Source organism: Plecotus auritus (assembly GCF_963455305.1).
Source record: "Plecotus auritus genome assembly, chromosome: 7".
NCBI lineage: Eukaryota > Metazoa > Chordata > Mammalia > Chiroptera > Vespertilionidae > Plecotus > Plecotus auritus.
The window spans coordinates 71,861,896-71,879,383 of record NC_137774.1 but is presented as its reverse complement, the minus strand read 5'-3'; the positions used below and the strand labels follow the sequence as shown (position 1 = coordinate 71,879,383).

The window sequence follows — 17,488 nt, the reverse complement described above, 5'->3', positions numbered from 1 at the left end:
GACTCACTCCTCCCTCCAGCTCAGGCTGGGGAATCATGCCACTCTCCAATCCATTTAAAGTTAAAGATTCTTTTATTAATAAATTCTTCCCGCCCCTCCAAACTTTCTACCCAAAATAAATATCTCCCCTCCTTTGAGGGTTGGTGGGGGCAGTGTCTCAAGGCCAGCCCCCCTAGAGGGCCAGCCCCCTAGTGTTAGGAACAGGTCCCTAACCCCCCCAGGCTTTAAGATCCCAGTGCTAGAATTTCAGCACATATGAGTAGGTGGGACCTGGTGTTCTGTCTGTGCCTCACTTCAGCCTGACCTCCAGGCCATGGGGATAGGGGACCTTTGTGCAAATGTTGCAGTTCCTAGTGTCAGCCATCTGGTGTGAGCCAGCCTGGGTCTCCTTTCCTGTCCTGGAGCCAGAGACAGGGCAGTCAGATACCTTGGAGGGTCCCTCTGAAGCCTGGATCCAGGCCTCAGATAAGTGATTCACCTGTCCCCCATTCCTGCACACCCCTGTGATGGGAGTAGCATGGCTCTAGTTGTCTGGGAGGCAGCGGCTGGCTCCACAATGAATGAATGACGAGTGGGCACAGTCTCCTGATGACCAGGAAACCTCATTGTCACTGGATCAGCGCTGCGCCAGGACAGGCCTCCCCGCCGGTCTCCTCAATGGGGGCTGAAAGATAAGAAGAGGGGTCATCAAGCTGGGGGAATGTTGAGGAGTGATGCGGGGGCAAGGAGGACAGGGCACACTTACTGGTAAACTTCTCTCTCCTGCGGCACCGTCTCCAGACCAGGAAGCCAGAAAGCAGCCCCAGCACAAGGGCCAGGCTCAGGGCGCCCCCCAAGATGGGCCACAACAGCCCAAAGGAGGCTGAAGGAGCCCCAGCACCTGCAGGCAGGACTCAAAAGTCAGACCTCAGACCTCACCCCTCTCCAGACCAGCCCCACCCCCTAGATCTGAGCCTCAAGTCTTTCCCCTACCCGGATTGGAGCCCCTTCCCCATTCACCTCCCACGTTAATTCCCCAGATCTAAAGCCACCTGCTCCTCTCTCTACCCCAGCAACTCTCCCCTATTCTGGGGTCCGCTCGCCTCTGGCCCCGCCCCCCACTCACATCCCCGGCAGAAGTCGCTATGCGGTAGAGCTGGACATGACTCGCAGTTCATGCACTTGTCGAGGTCCTCGCTCCAGGAGCTGCCGCGAGAGCAGGGAGTGGTGCCTGGGGAAGGGGATCAGAGGCTGGGGGAGGGGCGCGGCTATTCTGGGGGCTGAGGTCTGGGTCGGCCGGCTCGTATAACGTGAGTCACCGGCGCCCTCTTCCCGCATTCCTCACAGGTGACCGCACCGCCCGACCGGGATACGGCAGCGCGGGGTGGGGGGAGCCGTCGGGCAGGAGGCTGGGGGGGGGGGGTCAGGTCCCTCCTACCCCCCCCCCTGCCGCCGCCGGCGAGTGACTCATTCTTGGGCACTGGGCCCGACCCCGGTCCCTCCCCCCCGCATAGCTGGGCACTGAAGTCACCGGATGGAAGGGGGCACCCCACATGGTATGGGGGACACAGACCCCCGAATCTCTCGACACCCCACCCAGACTCCGGTTACTGGGGCTGGGCAGGCCCGGTATTGACCAGGCTGGGGGCCTGCCCCCTCACCGGATGAGACATCCCGCCTTCAAACTTTCTCCACTTCCGAGTCCGAGTTGGACAGGCAGGAAACTGAGGCCGGGACTGGGAATGAAGCTCGGAGCGAGATGGGACCTCCCCTGGCCAGGGAGCGCGGTGTCTGGAAACTACCTGACCCCCGATCCCATGCACCTCCCAGTTCTGCCCCCTCCTCTAGTTCCCCACAAACCAGCTCCCGCATCCCCCGTCCGGGGTTCCCAGGTCCTCACGCCCTCCCGCCCAGCCCCAGCGTGGCGCCCGGCGTACCTGACACCGGCTCCCCGGCCGCCGCGCACAGCAGCGCCAGCCCGAGCCCCAGCACGAGCAGCCGCGGCAGAGGGCGCAGCAGGGCAAGAGTCATAGTGCGCGTCCCGCGACCGCTACGGTCTGAGACCGCCGCTAGTCGCGGGGACAGACAACCTCAGCCGGGTTCCCGCCCCCGCCTTCCGGGGCGGATCCCACGCCTCCGCCGGCCCAGCGGCCCGCCCCCGGAGGCCCCGCCCCGCCCGGCCGGCTAAATTCAGTCAGTAGCACTAACACCGCCAGCATGCTCGGGCTGCGGGACCTCGCAGTGACAGACTAGGTTGCCCTCTCGGTGCTCAGGTGTGGGAGGTGTGTGTGTGTGTGTGTTGGGGGAAGGGGAACGGAGAATCAGACATGGAACCATCCATCCCAGATTTAAGGACAGCATAAAAATCATGATAACGTGTCCTTTAATTTTTACCTTAGGACATACACTGAGTGGCCAGATTATTATGATCTCTGAACACATAATAATCTGGCCACTCAGTGTATATCCTATATAATAAAAGGCTAATATGCAAATTGTCCCCTCACCCAGCAGGCAGGCAGGCCAACCGCCCATGTCCCCTCCCCCTGGCCAGGCTGGCCGGACCCCCACCCATGCACGAATTCATGCACGGGGCCTCTAATATATATATATTGGGTGGCCAGATTATTATGCGTTCAGAGATCATAATAATCTGGCCACTCAGTGTAGTTACCTAGTCAAATGTGGACTTGTTGTCTCCATTTTGCAGAGTGTGAAACTGAGGCTCGGGAAGGTGGAGGAGCCGAGGCCCAAGTTCTGTTTGGCTCCATGCCCTGCGCCCTGACTCACTGCGGGACTCCACGTCAGTCGCTGATGTCCCCTCACCCGAGCCAGATGCGGGCGCAGCAGCCCCACTCTGAAGCGCCCAAGACTGACGAAGTTTGAATTCGCGGGACCGCGGGAGTCTGGACTGGGGTCTCTGCCCCTCCCCGGGGCGGTGGTCCAGTGACGTCACTACCTCTTTAAGACCCCCGCCTCCGCCCCATCCCCACACTCGCGGCTCTTACGGAACTCTGCAGAGCCCTACCTTCTCAGGTGAGCCTAGGCCCTAGGGGCAGTGTGTGTGCTGGGGAGGAGGAGATGGATGCCTCGAGGAACCGGGTGCAGGGTGCGGGCAGCATGGAGAACCTGGACTGATCTTCTGGCGAGTCCCCGGTGGGGGGCAGATCTGGTCCTTTGGCGGCTCGAAAATGGCTAAACGCCCCTCCTCTCTTCCCCTGGGACAAAGGCACCGAAACCCGGGCGCCCTTCCCCCACCTGCACTGCTCGCTGGGTCGGTCGCCCCTCCCCCTCACCTGCGGGAGCAGACCCTAGGCTGGCGCCGCCTTTAAACTATCCCGCGCGCGCGTTGCTCCCAGGAAGATGGGGACTGAGGACACCCACTTTTGAGCCTGACTCCGAAGCGGGGATCGGGAGCGGTAAGGAGCGTCCTCGGACAAAATCGAGCCGATAGTATGTGGAAACGGAACAGAGTGGAGGGTAGGGGAGAAGCGCAAGGTGCCTGGGCTGGAGTGGCCGCGGCTTTAACTCGGCCAGACGCCTGGAGGTGTAGACCGGGGACTGGGATGAAAGAGTGCTGGCCCACCCGATCCGGTCTCCCCCCAGCTCTTCAGCTCGGACCTAGCGGGTGCAAATAAAATGAGTGGAGGGTCTGCTCTCTAGTCACACTGCTGGGCTGGTGCTAGGTTTAAGTCCATGCCGTGGCCGGAACCTCTGGGCAATGGAGAGCCATAACAAAAACCTGCACAGAACTGATCTGGATGGAGACCTCCAACATGAAATGAAATGTGAGGGGAGACAGACGGAGCGGCTGCTGTAGAGGAGCTGGTTCACTCGATAGACCCCCAAGGATTTTAGGTCCTTTTAGAAAAGTTCTTTCTTGAGAGGATTGCATTATGGGAAAGAATACACAAGAAAAAATGTCCCCGACCTTGGCAGTATGCGCTATGGCCCCAAAGGGAGGGCAGAAGAGTGGGACCCAGGGAGACAGCCAGTGGCCTTAGGGATGGAAGTGCTTTTGGGTGGGAGTCCCCCGCCCCGCCCCCCCAATCTCTCCTACCCCTCCAGGGATTGGATGAGGCTCTGCTGGGGCAGGCCAGGTGGGGACTGGTGGGCCACACAGTACAGAAGATCTTTAAGATCAAACTGGTAACCACCTGCCTGAGGTATCGAACCATGTTGGGGTGAGGGGTTTGGACTCTTCTGCTGGGTGGTGGGAAGAAGGTTGGATCGCTAATCTTGATGGCTTTAAGAGTGAAACCCAATAGCTAGAGCCAACCTTCCATCTGTGCTCTCTGTGGAAACACCTGCAAACTTTGCTGTCACTTCATCCCCTTTTGTCACTTTGCTGTTTGATCAAATGTACCCATAGTGGCTGAGGCCAGGGACTAGCACTGGCTTAGGCTTTATATTATCTTTCCTTTGTACTCAAAACAGACTATCACATAACTAGGGGAAAAGAAATATATGCTAAGGCATTAATGCTCATTTTGGCCATGAGAAAATGAGGCTCGGGACAAGACATGGCACCCCAACTCCCAAGGTTTATACTCTTGGTGTTCTGTGTGGCCATGGCACATGGCATGGGGATTAGCACTTGTTGGAAATGAGGGATCCTGGCCAGCTGGTCTTAACATTACTCTCTTCTGTCCCCAGGGAAGCTCCTTTCAACCTCAACCTCATCATGGCCTCCGCTGGTCTGCAAATCCTGGGGATCGTCCTGACATTGCTTGGCTGGGTGAATACTCTAGTGTCCTGCGCCCTGCCCCTGTGGAAGGTGACCGCCTTCATCGGCAACAGCATTGTGGTGGCCCAGGTGATATGGGAGGGGCTGTGGATGTCCTGCGTGGTGCAGAGCACAGGCCAGATGCAGTGCAAGGTCTACGACTCGATGCTGGCACTGCCCCAGGACCTGCAGGCTGCCCGAGCCCTCTGCATCATCACCCTCCTCATCACCCTGGTGGGTCTGCTGATCTACCTCGGTGGGGCCAAGTGCACCACCTGTGTGGAGGACAAGGACTCCAAGGCCCGTCTGGTGCTCACCTCTGGGATCATCTTTGTCATCTCAGGGGTCCTGACCCTAATCCCCATCTGCTGGACGGCCCACGCCATCATCCAGGACTTCTACAACCCCCTCGTGGCAGAGCCCCAAAAGCGAGAGCTGGGGGCCTCCCTCTACCTGGGATGGGCGGCTTCTGGTCTTTTGTTGCTGGGTGGGGGGCTTCTGTGCTACACCTGCCCCTCTGGGGGGTCCCGGGGCTCCAGCCATTACCTGGCCCGATATTCAGCATCTGCTCCACGAGCCATCTCTCAAGGGCCCTCTGAATACCCCACCAAGAATTACGTCTGATGGGTAGGAGGATGGGGGCTCCCTTGACCATGGAGCTTAACCCCTGAGCTGGAGTCATCAGAATGCATGACAGTTTCTGGGTTGCTTTTATCTTGTTTTTCCTTTTTATTGGGCAAGGGGGTATTTTTCTTTTAAGCCATTTGTTAAGCACCAAACCAAGAAGAAATTCAGTCTCTCACCTGGGCTCTGCTGCTGGCATTTCTCACCTTTGGATGATGAGACCAAGGAGGCAACACTTCAGAGTTTCTCGATCTTTCTCCACCTTGGACATTCCCATCTTGGAGGCCAGCCTGGAGCTGTGACCCCTGGGTGAAGGCTGTTTGCTGGCCAGGTACTTTGTGACAACAAGGTGCTTTGACAGTCTGTTCCCAAGAGTTCCTGCTGTGGGGGAGGAGGGCTTGCAGGGATAAGCTCCACCTTGTTGGTCAGGCCTCTGTGACCCGGAGCTCTTGAGCCTCGGGTACCCTTGAGAAGACCAGGTGATAAGTTACCCAAAACCATCTACCTCCAAGGATTCTGACCTCTGGCTCTTCCATCCTTGTCTCAGAGTTGCTTCCCAACCACGCTGTAGACCCCTGACCCTCTCATCTCCAGGCCCTGCACACTTCTGCCATGGCACACCCACACACTAGTTTTTACTAAATAAAGAGTGTTTTGTTTTGTTACTTGCCATTGGAATTGCTGGGAGGCTGTTGAGTTCCAGCCTGGAGTAAGGTGAACATGAGTGACTCACCTCCTTTGTTGCTCACCTGCCTAGCACAGCCTGTGTGAGGTTACCCGCTCAGCAGGACCTGGAGCAGACCTTGGCCTGACAGCCCGGGCCACCTGGTCTTCCCTGCCCAATCACAGGTCAAGGCAGCAGAGGTACAAATACTCTTTATTCTGGGATCCAGTGGGGGCAGGGAGTGGGCTGGGCCCTTCTGGCTTGGAGGAGATTGGCTTCTCCCAGAGGGCCTGGCCTGGGTCTCTGAATGAAGGTTGTGGCCAGACTGGAGGGGACCGGCTCCAGGGCCTGCAGAGCATAATCCTCTCCTTGTTTGAGCCAAGGAGTACTGCCCTTTGGGTGAAGCCCAGGTTCCAGGGGCAGGGGAGGCCTCAGGAAGGGGAGGAGAGCCAACCTAGGTCCAGGAAGCAGAAGAAAGCAACTGGTTGGGGGAGTTGGGTGGCCATGAGGTGGGGACCCCATGGAGGAGGGTCTGGGCTCAGCCAAGCCATCTGAGACTAGCCCAGCAGCCAAACCTGGCTGGAACTCCTAGAAAGTAGGTTTCATCTGGGGAAGGGGTTGAGGGTAGAAGGCAGGGGTTGGAGACGGCATCCAGCACAAAGTCAAGGCTCTGAGCAGTGGGCTTCTGGAGACACCTCACACATAGTCCCTCTTATCCATTCCAGAGGTGCCGGAGCGGGAGGGGATGGAGTAGCCCAGCCTGGGTCCTCGGGGCCGGTCGATCTGGGGCGGGGGGCATGTGCAGCAGAGAAGGCCCCCGCCCAGCATGAGCAGGGCAGCTGCTGCCCAGCCCAGGTAGAGGGAGGCCCCCAGCTCCCGCTTGAGGGCCTCAGCCACCAGGGGGTTGTAGAAGTCCTGGATGATGGCGTGGGCCGTCCAGCAGATGGGGATGAGAACCAGGATGCCTGAGAGGAGGAGGATGACCCCCGCGGTGAGCACAATTCGGGCTTTTGCACCTTCGTCCTCCACACAGGTGGTGCACTGGGCTCCCGTAATGGCCACCAGCAGACCGAGCAGGGAGAGCAGGAGGGCGACGACACAGAGGGCTCGGGCAGCCTGCAGGTCCTGGGGCAGCGCCAGCATCGAGTCGTAGACCTTGCACTGCAACTGGCCTGTGCTCTGCACCACGCAGGACATCCACAGCCCCTCCCACATCACTTGGGCCACAACAATGCTGTTGCCGATGAAGGCGGTCACCTTCCACAGGGGCAGGGCACAGGACACCAGGGTCCCCAGCCAGCCCAGCACAGCCAGGGTCATGCCTAGGAGTTCTAGGCCAGCTGAAGCCATCTGCCTCCTCAGTTAGGTCTTCTCAGTACTCGGTGGCCTGGTTAACTGAGGAGTGCGTCAGACGCTGCCAAGCAGGGGTCTTGGTGCCTGCCAGGAATGGGCAGTCAGTGTCCTCAGGCCAAGACAGTCCTCACATTTGTGAGCCTCTTGCAAGGCACCTCCTCGCTCTGTGCCCTTCGCAGGTGTGTCCCTGGTCCCCAACAAACAAAATCTCACAGTCCTGCTCAGTTGAATGGCTGGTGTCCCCTTGAGGTGCCTAGTGGCTGCTTCTTCTCCTGCCACTCGGCAGACACGTTCCTACCACTGCCTGTCTAACCAGCTACGCAGAACCTACCCTCCGACGCACCTTCAGGCTGGGTAGAGCCTCATCCCTCTGGCTGGCGCAGGATCACGAGGAGCAATGCAGCCTTGCCCAGGGCACCTGAGGACTGCAGCTCCTGGCCACAGACATGGGGTTTTAAGGCAGAGGCAGGGGAGGAGCAACCTGACCAAGACTGGGAGGCTGGTGCTGTGGGAGGAGGCGGGGGCTGGGGGGAGGTGTTGGGGATCGGGGAAAGAGCATACCATGACCGGGAAGAAACAGGGGAGGAAAGAAGAACATCCATGCCCGTGGGAACCCAGTGACAAAGCAATGGTGAGCACTGGCCTGGTAGCTCACTTGGTTAGAGTGTCCTCTACATATGCCAAGGCTTGGAGTTCCATCCCCAGTCAGAGTATAAACAAGAATCAACCAATGAATGCATAAATAAGTGGAATGACAGATCTCTCTCTCCCATCCTCTCTCTAGACGAAGGAAGGGAGGGAGGGAGGAAAGGGAGAAAGGGAGGGAGGGAGAGAGGGAGGAAGGAAGGAAGGAAGGAAGGAAGGAAGGAAGGAAGGAAGGAAGGGAGGGAGGGAGGGAGGGAGGGAGGGAGGAATGGTGAGTCTCAGGGAGAAGATATGGAGCTCAAAATGTAACAGTTGGCTCAGAAGTGGGAGAGCTGGGGGGCTCAGCCCGCCTTCCTGAGCCTCCTCCACCCCCAGCCACCCCTCCCTCGCCGTCTTTGCTTTTCTGGGCTGGTTCATTTCATGATGATGCAAGGGCACCCCAGCTTTTCCAGTATGGAGAACCCCCACCCGCCCCTACCCAGCACTAGGACTCTTCGGAATTCGATCTGCCTCCTGTCTCAGCCCATCGGCTCTGGAGGCTCCCGAGGGAGGGGCCCCGCCCGCACCGTTTCCTAGGCGACAGGTGCCTGGCGCCTAGCTCAGGTGGCATCGTCCAGGCAACGGCCTAGAAAACCACCCCCCTCACTTCTACCTCAGCCCAGGTATGCCCTCTCCACCCCCTCCACTGAAACTGGGGGCCCAGCTGTAGTCTCTAGAGGCCAGGGGATAAAGAGCCCGTTGTGGGAGTGGGGGAGGAGCACTCAGGGCCTGGAGTGAAAGGCGAGTAGCAGGGACAGGAGCACCGGGTGGAGTTGAAGCTCAGGACCCCTCTCATGCCCAGGGGAAGTGAGTGATTACTCTGGATGAGATACCACAAAGAAAGGCAACAGGGGTTAGGCCCAGGTGACTCAGCTTTCTTTGAACCCTGCCTCATCATCCTCAAGAAAGATGCTCTTGATAGAAACATCAATGATGAGAATCATTGACTGGCTGCCTCCTGCATGCCCCCTACGGGGGATCCAGCCCACAACCCAGGCCTGTGCCCTGACGGGGAATCAAACCGTAACCTCCTGGTTCATGGGTCGACACTCAACCACTGAGCCACACCAGCCAGGCTGGAGGTAAATTAAAACACACACACACACACACACACACACACACAAAATACACAATAGCTCAACCTGCTATTTCTGCTGGCAAAGGAAAGACAAAAGAAAAAAATTATAGCTCTTTACCTACAAATACCATATGTTAGTATTTTTTAAAATATTTTTTAAATATATTTTATTGATTTTTTACAGAGAGGAAGGGAGAGGGATAGAGAGCTAGAAACATCGATGAGAGAGAAACATCATTCAGCTGCCTCCTGCACACTACCTACTGGGTATGTGCCCGCAACCAAGGTACATGCCCTTGACCGGAATTGAACCTGGGACCCTTGAGTCCGCAGGCCGACGCTCTATCCACTGAGCCAAACTGGTTAGGGCTAAATATTTTTTTTTATTGATTTCAGAGAGGGAGAGAGAGAAGCATCAATGATGAAAGAGAATCATTGATTGGCTGACTATGGGGATTGAGCCCACAACATAGGCATGTTCCCTTGACCAGAATCAAACCCAGGACCCTTCAGTCCGCAGGCCGACGCTCTATCCACTGAGCCAAACCGGCTAGGGCTATATTTCTTTAAGCACGGTCAAATGATGTTTATATTAGTATCTCTCATAATGTGTTATCTAGATTGATGACACAAAGAACTAACCAGTACAAAAGCTGTGATATATTGTCTTTCTAGATTTTATGGAAGTCATGAGTCCAGCTCTGTAGCACAAAGGGTACCATTATATGTCCACAAATAAACCAAAATATTGATGTACAATTGATTTTTGACAAGCATGCCAATATCTTTCAATAGAAAAAGAAAGTCTCTTCAACAAATGGTGCTGAGAAAATTGGAGAACCACATGCAAAAGAATGAAGTTGGAACCCTATCTAACTCCATATACAAAAATGAACTCAGAATGGACCAACAACCTAAATGTAAGGTATAAAATTAAAACTTTCAGAAGAAAACATGGGGATAAATCTTTATGAATTCAAATTTGGCAATGGATGTGTAGATTTTACTCCAAAAAAAATAAAAAGAAAGACCCTCTCCCTCAAAACCCCTTGGAGCCCTGGCACTCCCCTTGTGGAAGGCAGCCTGGAGTCACACAGACCATGGCTCAAACCCTGCCCCACCCCACCTGGGACAGATCTTGGAAAGTCAAGGTCCTTAACCTCCTTGGGTCAAAGACCCCTTTGAGAAACCTCCTGAGATCCACAAACATGAGCCCCTCATTTGGGGGGAGGGGTCGTGAACTCTCTTAAGCCCCTCCCTGGGTGCTAAGAATTGAGAATTATTGTGTGAAAGGGGGGTGGGGGGGCTGATGAAAATTCCAAGTTTCCAAGATGGCTGTGAGGACTCTCAAAGGCAGCCCTCCCCTGGGGGAGCCTCTCACTTCCATGCCTCCCGAGGAAGACCGGAGGCCTGACTACCCTGGGAGGAAGTACCCTTCAACAGGTGCCCAGGAGGGCTGGGAGTACCCCCTACACCTGGTCACTGCACCACTCTACAACCCTGGGGGAGGGGAGGGCGCTAGGTGCTTCCTTGTCTACTCAATGGGGCTCTATTTATAAATAATTTTTAAAGTTCATTTTAGAGACAGGAAGAGAGAAACATCTACCACTGTTCCACCCATTCATGCCTCATTGGTGACCCCTGTATGTGCTCTGACTAGATATCAAACCCAAAACCCTGGCCCATCTGGACTGTGCTCCAACCAACGGAGCCACCCACTGGGGCTCTAAATGATTATAATTTCAGATTGGTGCTTTGCTCTTTAGGATATTTTAAGAGAGGTTTATACTTTCATCAGATTTGCAAAGGGATGGTTGACCCAAAAAAGCTTAAGAACCCCTAAAATGGGGAGACTGAGGCTAGAACTAATCGGTGGGTCTACAAGTGAGCTACTGTGGTTGGGGCTTCTCTACCCCTGGTACCTGCCTGGTGCCTCCCCTCAGGGCCTGGTGCCACCCCATAGGGCCATGGGGAAGTGCTGTCCAGTAAGTGGGGCTGACTCTGGATGCCTGAGAACTGGGAGGGGAGTGCTGATGACAGCAGGCTGTGATGGACACAGGGAATCTTGTGTGGGTTTGTCCAGCTCCTCCAGCATCCTAGGCCTCACATTGCATGGGGAGAGGGGGTATCTGAGAAGAAAGGCAAATAGAAGCAAGTTTTGAGTAGGCTCCCTCTAGGGTGTCTGCAGGGCTGCCAGGAATCCAGCCCCACAGGTTTGGGCAGGTGTCAGGTGGACTCAGCAAGCAGGGGTCTCTGGAAGGGCTCACTGACCTGCCCACAAGGCCTCCTATCCTGGGCAGCCAGCACAGGGCCTTTGTGGTCCCCACACCCAGAGCAAGTCTGCCTCCTGCCTTGGCCATAAGGTGACCAACTCATCCTGATTTGCCTGGGACATTCCAGTTTGAGCACTGAGTCCTGCGTCCTGGGGAAACAGGGACAGTTGGTCAGCCTTGCTTCCAGGGCCCACCAGTTCCACAGGCAGCTCTAAATCCTTAACGTTCCCCGGGCTGGTTTGGCTCAATGGATAGAGCATCGGCCTGCAGACTGAAGGGTCCCAGGTTCTTTCCAGTCAAGAGCACGTGCACTGGTTGCAGGCTTGGTCCCCAGTAGGGGGCATGTAGGAGGCAGCCAATCAATGGTTCTCTCTCGTCACTGATGTTTCTATCACTCCCTCTCCCTTCCTCTCTGAAATCAATAAAAATATATTAAAAATTAATTAGTTAACTAACTAACTAACTAACTAACAAACTCTTAACGTTGTCACGGGGCTGTGTGTGGTGCTGCACACTCCAGGTAATGGTAGTGCCCCAAGAAGGCAATAAGAGGACCCTGATTGTTTTTAGATCTTAGTTATTTGGCCCCAAATCTCTACACTCAAGCAGGGGAGACCCCACACTGCTAAGGACTGGCCAGCCACATGGGAGATGGATACACAGAAGATAAAGATACCCCCACCTCCAGAGACCAGTCCCTGCCGGAGGTACCTCCAGCCTGGCCTGGCCTCTTCAGCTTCCTCCCTCGACACTTCCTCCCTCCACGCCCATTCTTCCCCTCTTTGATAAGGCGCTTGCCTAGAGGGAGAGTAAAAGTGGGAAAATTTGTCGCAGAACTGGAGAGACCGGCAGGGGGTGGGTGTGGCAGAGGACAGATTCCTAGGGCACCTAGACAAGAATGCATTTCCCACACTTAGGCCTCCTTGGATAGAGGCCAGGAGGCCCCAACCCCTCTCTTAGGTCCCCTGATCCACCAGGATTTGGTTGAATCTGGAAACTGAAGGGTTAAAGTTGGAGCCTGAAGCAGGGACTGTGATGGGGCCAGAATGCCAGTGATATGGCAACTCCCACCCACCAAGGCCTAGCATTTCAATGGCACTTTAACACTTCCTCTTGAATCCCTACCCCATCTGCCTTTGCCCTGGAAAGCGGTGGGATAGAACTTTCCCCTACAGAGGGAGGAAACTCAGGAGGTGGCCTTGCCCTCCACCGGCCCCTTCAGGGAGGGACAGAACTGGACCCAGTCTTTATTCTCTTTGGGAGGGCACAGGGTTGGGAAGGCTCTGGTGGGCAGAAGAATACAAAGCCCCATCTTCTATCTCACTCTTTTTAAAGTTTATTTTATTTTTCCTCACCTGAAAATATGCTGTTTATTGATTTTAAAAAGGGGAAATATCCATGTGAGAGAGAAACTTCTTCGATTGCCTCCCATATGTGCCCCAACCGACCTGGGGGATCGAACCTGAAACCCAGTTACATGTCCTGATTGGGAATCGAACCTGCCACCTTTCAGTGTACGGGGTGACACTCCAAGCAACTGAGCCACACCCGGCCAGGTCAGGTCATCTATCTCTCTCTTATAGGGGACCTGTGGGCCAATGATAATGGAGAACTAGTGGTTACCATAGACACCATGGTGCTGGGAGTGATCTGGGGGTGGGCTTAGAGGCTGCACAACCACAAAGGCATCACATACTGCTTTGGGGAGGAGCCTGAGGCCCTGGTATTATAGGTAGAAAAGCAGGTCCAGGTTCCTGAACCAAAAGGTGTGGATCAAACTTTGAGGTCCCATAAGAATTCTCACCAGCCCTGGCCAGTGTGGCTCGGTGATTGGAGCGTTGGCCTGCGCACTGAAGGATCTTGGGTTCAATTCCCACTTAAGGGCACGTACCTGGGTTGCAAGTTCCATCAGGCCTGGGGTGGGGAGGAGGCAATCGATGTGTTTCTCTTACATCCGATGTTTTTCTCTCTCCCTCTCCCTCCCTTCCACTCTCTCTAAAAATCAATGGGGAAAAAATCCTCTGGTGAGGAATATATATATATTAAAGAATTCTCACTGATGCAACCCCAGACCCTGAACTGACTTCAAAGCAGGCTTCTTGCCCAGCACAGAGGGGAATGCTGGGTTAGCTGGGCCTCCTGGTGCTTTTCTCTGAGGGCAGCACAGCAGGACAGCCCCATGGCTGAACCTCACAGCCAGAGTCAGCTATCCTCTCCTTCCCCCCACTTCCTGTGCCCGGAAGTCTCTGCAGAGTTCACACCTGGATCTGAAACCACCCTCCACCTGGCTCACTTTCTCCACGTCTGTGTACCTGTTGCAGAGAGCACCTGTGTTTGCTCACCACCTGCAGCAGGCAGCTTACTGGACTCTGGGTGGGACCTGGTGTCAACCCCATCCTAGGGATTCACTGGACAAGACACAGCTACCCTAATCTCAGGTGCCTCCTGGCTGTAAAATGAGGGAGAAGTCTGCCCTGCTCACCTCCAGAGTCACCAAAGACATTTGCCCAGGCTGCCAGCTCTGCATATGCCTTGGGGATCACTACAAGCATATTTTGTCAAGAGCGTATGGGGGTTCCACTTGTAAACCTGGGCAGACTCCATTGACTGGGCAGCAATTGACTTCATTATCAGTTGTAATTGTCAGCTTCCAACCAGCAGCAGTTATCCAGCTGGAGTTTTGAGGGTGGGGTTGCCTTCTTGAAAGATACACAGGGTCTTGTCCTTCCTGTTTACTGCCTGATCCTTAGCTGAGAGGAGAGGAAGAGGACAAGACCTATAGAGGGTGGAGGAAGCAGCAGGCCAGCAGGAGTGAGAACTCAGCCATAATCCGACAAAGGGGAAAGACCGTCACTCTATTTTCTTCCTGTCCCAGTAAGAGCTTCATCAAGGACATGGTACAAGAGCTACTAGTACCTTAGGCTCTTGCCTGGGAACTCGAAGGGCACCCAAGGCTCCAGGTCAGTGAGGGGTAGAGCCTAAAACACAGTAAGGGAAGTTGGGAAGACAGCTCAGGAGATGGGCCAGCCCCAAAGGGAAAAGGACACTACCTATATGGATTGGGTGGCCCTAGCCAGCCGTGGGCAAACTACGGCCCGCGGGCTGGATCCGGCTGTTCTATCCGGTTCTCTTGCTCTCCCCTCCGCTCCTTTACTTTGAATTTATATTAGTTCACACAAACACTCCATCCATGCTTTTGTTCCGGCCCTCCGGTCCAGTTTAAGAACCCATTGTGGCCCTCGAGTCAAAAAGTTTGCCCACCCCTGACCTAGACCCTGGAACCTGAGTATCACCTTACTTTAAAAAAGGGCCTTTGCATGTGTAATTAGGTTAAGACTTGAAAGATGAGATCATTCTGGACTTAGGGTGGGCCCCATATCCCATAAAAGGTGTCATTAGAAAAAAAAAAAAAAAAGCCTAACTGGTTTGGCTCAGTGGATAGAGCGTTGGCCTGAGGACTGAAGGGTCCTGGGTTCGATTCTAGTCAAGGGCATGTACCTTGGTTTTGGGCACATCCCCAGTGGGGAGTGTGCAGGAGGCAGCTGATCGATGTTTCTGTCTCACTGAGGTTTCTAACTCTCTATCCCTCTCCCTTCCTCTCTGTGGAAAACAATAAAATATATTTAAAAAAAAAAAAAAAGAGGGAGATTTGAGACACAGACACAGGGGAAAAGGCCATGTGAAAATGGAGGCAGAGACTAGAGTGATTTAGCCACAAGCCAAGGAAGGCCAGGAGCCACCAGAATCTGAACGGGGCAAGGAAGGATCCTCTCCTAGAGCCGTGATAGGGAGCACAGCCCTGATTTTGTACTTCTGGCTTCCAGAGCTAGGAAAGAATAAATTTCTGTTGTTTTAAGGCACCCAGCTTGTGGTGATTTGCTACAGCAGTCACAGGAAACTCATACGCTGCCTTTCTTGCTGGTAGGTCCCAGGACCTCAGAGGTCCCCCAAGGTCAAGTTGGCTTCCTGATACTGCTCCTGAGTTGCTACAGAAGAGCCCATTGAGATAGGATGTCTGCCTGGTTACCTGAGCCCGAGCTACCTGAGTAACAAAGAGAACTTTATTCTGAGTTGTAGCATGCTGGGCAGAAACTGGCAGGGTGGCAGTGGAAAGCAGGTGAAGAAGGGGAAAGAATGGGGGCTTCCTCTCATGATTCATCCTGGGAGCTTTCCTGTCCCAGTGGGGATGACTTTACAGCCCTTGGTCCAGGGTCCAGTATCAATTGTCCGTCAACACCGCTGTTTTCCTGGCGTACCCAGGCCCTTGGGACCCATGGATCTATTTCAGTTGAAAGTATGACTTAATATTTGGAAGGCAAGATCTGAGTTTCCAAGAAGCCATACACACCGAAGTAGAGGAAGGCCTTAATAGTAGCATCCAAACCCTCTATTTTATAAAAGAAAATGAGGCAGTGCCCTTAGTAGTCCTCTGATCTGTCTCTTGCTTTAACAGTTTGGACGGAACAGACCCAGGGATGCCTCTTCCAGCCTCCGACCACCCTCCAACCTCTTTTCTAGTCACCACCTTCAGAACCACCTCAGACTTCCTCAGCGTCCCAGACCAGCCAATACCATTTTTTGCCTTATTGCTGAACTGCCATGAGTTCCCATGGTCAAAATTATTCTACCGAGGTAAAGGCTGCCATCAACTGCCTGGCCAACCTGCGTCTGTGGGCCTCCCACACCTACGTCTCTCTGGGCTCTATTTCTACCATGACTGTGTGGCTTTGGAAGGGGTGGGCCACTTCTTCCCTGAGTTGTGGGTTGGCCAAGGAGAAGCTCAAGCGCACCTTTTAAAAAATAACTAATTTTTTGTTGTTGTTCATCCTCACCCGAGGATATTTTTTCATTGATTTTTTTTTTTTTTTTAGAGAGAGAAGAATAGAGGGAGAGAAGCAGAGAGAGAGAGAGAAACATCAATGTGAGAGACACAACGATGGTTGGCCTCCTACACGGAATGAACAACTCAGGTACATGGCCTTGACCAGGATCAAACCTGGCACCTTTCTTTTTTTGTTTGTTTGTTAATCCTCACCCAAGGATATTTTTCCGTTGATTGTCAGAATGGAAGGGAGGAGGAGAGACAGAAACATTGATGTGAGAGAGACACACGGATTAGTTGCCTCTGGCACACACCCCAACCAAGGCCAGGGATTGAGCCTGCAACCAAGGTACATGCTCTTGACTGGAATCAAACCGGGTTCCCTTCAGTCCTCCAGCCTATGCTCTAGCCACTGAGCCAAACCTGCTAGGGTGCGAGGGTCTCTTAGAAGATGCAAAACCAGTACAGTTGCTGAGTTATCTTCTAGGAGGTGCTGAAGCCTTCCCAAGATGATGGGCAAAACTCAGGATGCCATGGAAGCAAACCCAAACCAAGCTCTTTGGATCTGCATGTCCTGCATTTTACCTGCACAGACCCTCATCTCTGTGACTTCCTGGAGAACCACCTCCTGGATGAGGAGGTGAAATTCACCAAGAAGATGGGTGACCACCTCACTAACTCCACAGGCTGGCTGGCCCCCAGGCTAGGCTGGGGAAGTAGCTCTTCAAAAGGCTCACCCTCAAGCATCACTAGGAGCTTTTCAAGCTGAAGCCTTTGAGGGGCCCCACTGCATTCCCCTGGTGTCTTTTGCCTGAGCCACTCCCTGAAACCACCAAGCATCCTTTTAACCACCCTGGAGCCCTCTCCCATGCATTGGACCAAATGGAAACAAAAAAGTTTTTTGCAGCTTAAAAAGAAAGAAAAGAAAAGGAGACATTTTGGGTACCTTACTAAAGCATTTTAAACTTTTGTTTCATTCCTCAAACCATGTGCTGTGGGCCCCGAGCCCCACTCGCCCTGATTCCCAGCCAGCTTATCAGCACAGGGAATGAGTTACATTCTCAAATAACCAGGCAAGAGGCTTGCTATGGAGTAGGAAGAGAAAATGGAAAAAATGACTTTATTTTCAGACATGCTGGTTTCTCCCCCCAAACCTGGGCTTCTCCCCTGGCACTCCCCTCTTCTCCAGCCAGGGCGCTGACCCACGCATTCTGAATCTGCCCGTGGGGAAGGCGGCGAGGAGCACAGCCCTGTGTCCAGGGAGGGACGTCTACCCACACGCCCT

The 17,488-nt window shown here is 54.3% G+C and overlaps 3 protein-coding genes across 4 annotated transcripts; 1 reads left to right on the top strand and 2 right to left on the bottom strand.

Annotated features, from left to right (window-relative positions):
* Window positions 1-50: 50 nt before the first annotated feature.
* Window positions 51-2,063, bottom strand: TNFRSF12A (TNF receptor superfamily member 12A). Its single transcript, XM_080680364.1, has 4 exons — window positions 1,917-2,063; window positions 1,106-1,210; window positions 746-880; window positions 51-664 (listed from the first exon to the last, which is right to left on the bottom strand). The coding sequence occupies exons 1-4, from the start codon at window positions 2,008-2,010 to the stop codon at window positions 609-611; spliced, it is 390 nt and encodes a 129-aa protein (XP_080536490.1). The 5' UTR covers window positions 2,011-2,063; the 3' UTR covers window positions 51-608.
* Window positions 2,064-2,688: 625 nt separating this feature from the next.
* CLDN6 (claudin 6) lies at window positions 2,689-5,329 on the top strand (the record flags this gene model as incomplete). 2 transcript variants are annotated; one of them, XM_080680362.1, is made up of 2 exons in its annotated part: window positions 2,689-3,015; window positions 4,636-5,329. In XM_080680362.1, exon 2 carries the CDS (start codon window positions 4,664-4,666, stop codon window positions 5,327-5,329), a length of 666 nt encoding a protein of 221 aa, XP_080536488.1. In that variant the 5' UTR covers window positions 2,689-3,015; window positions 4,636-4,663. The 2 variants fall into 2 exon arrangements, with proteins under 2 accessions (XP_080536488.1, XP_080536489.1); XM_080680363.1 differs by lacking the exon at window positions 2,689-3,015 and adding an exon at window positions 3,310-3,398.
* Window positions 5,330-6,195: 866 nt separating this feature from the next.
* Window positions 6,196-7,744, bottom strand: CLDN9 (claudin 9). Its single transcript, XM_080679195.1, has one exon. It carries the CDS (start codon window positions 7,341-7,343, stop codon window positions 6,690-6,692), a length of 654 nt encoding a protein of 217 aa, XP_080535321.1. The 5' UTR covers window positions 7,344-7,744; the 3' UTR covers window positions 6,196-6,689.
* Between the last annotated feature and the right edge of the window lie 9,744 nt (window positions 7,745-17,488).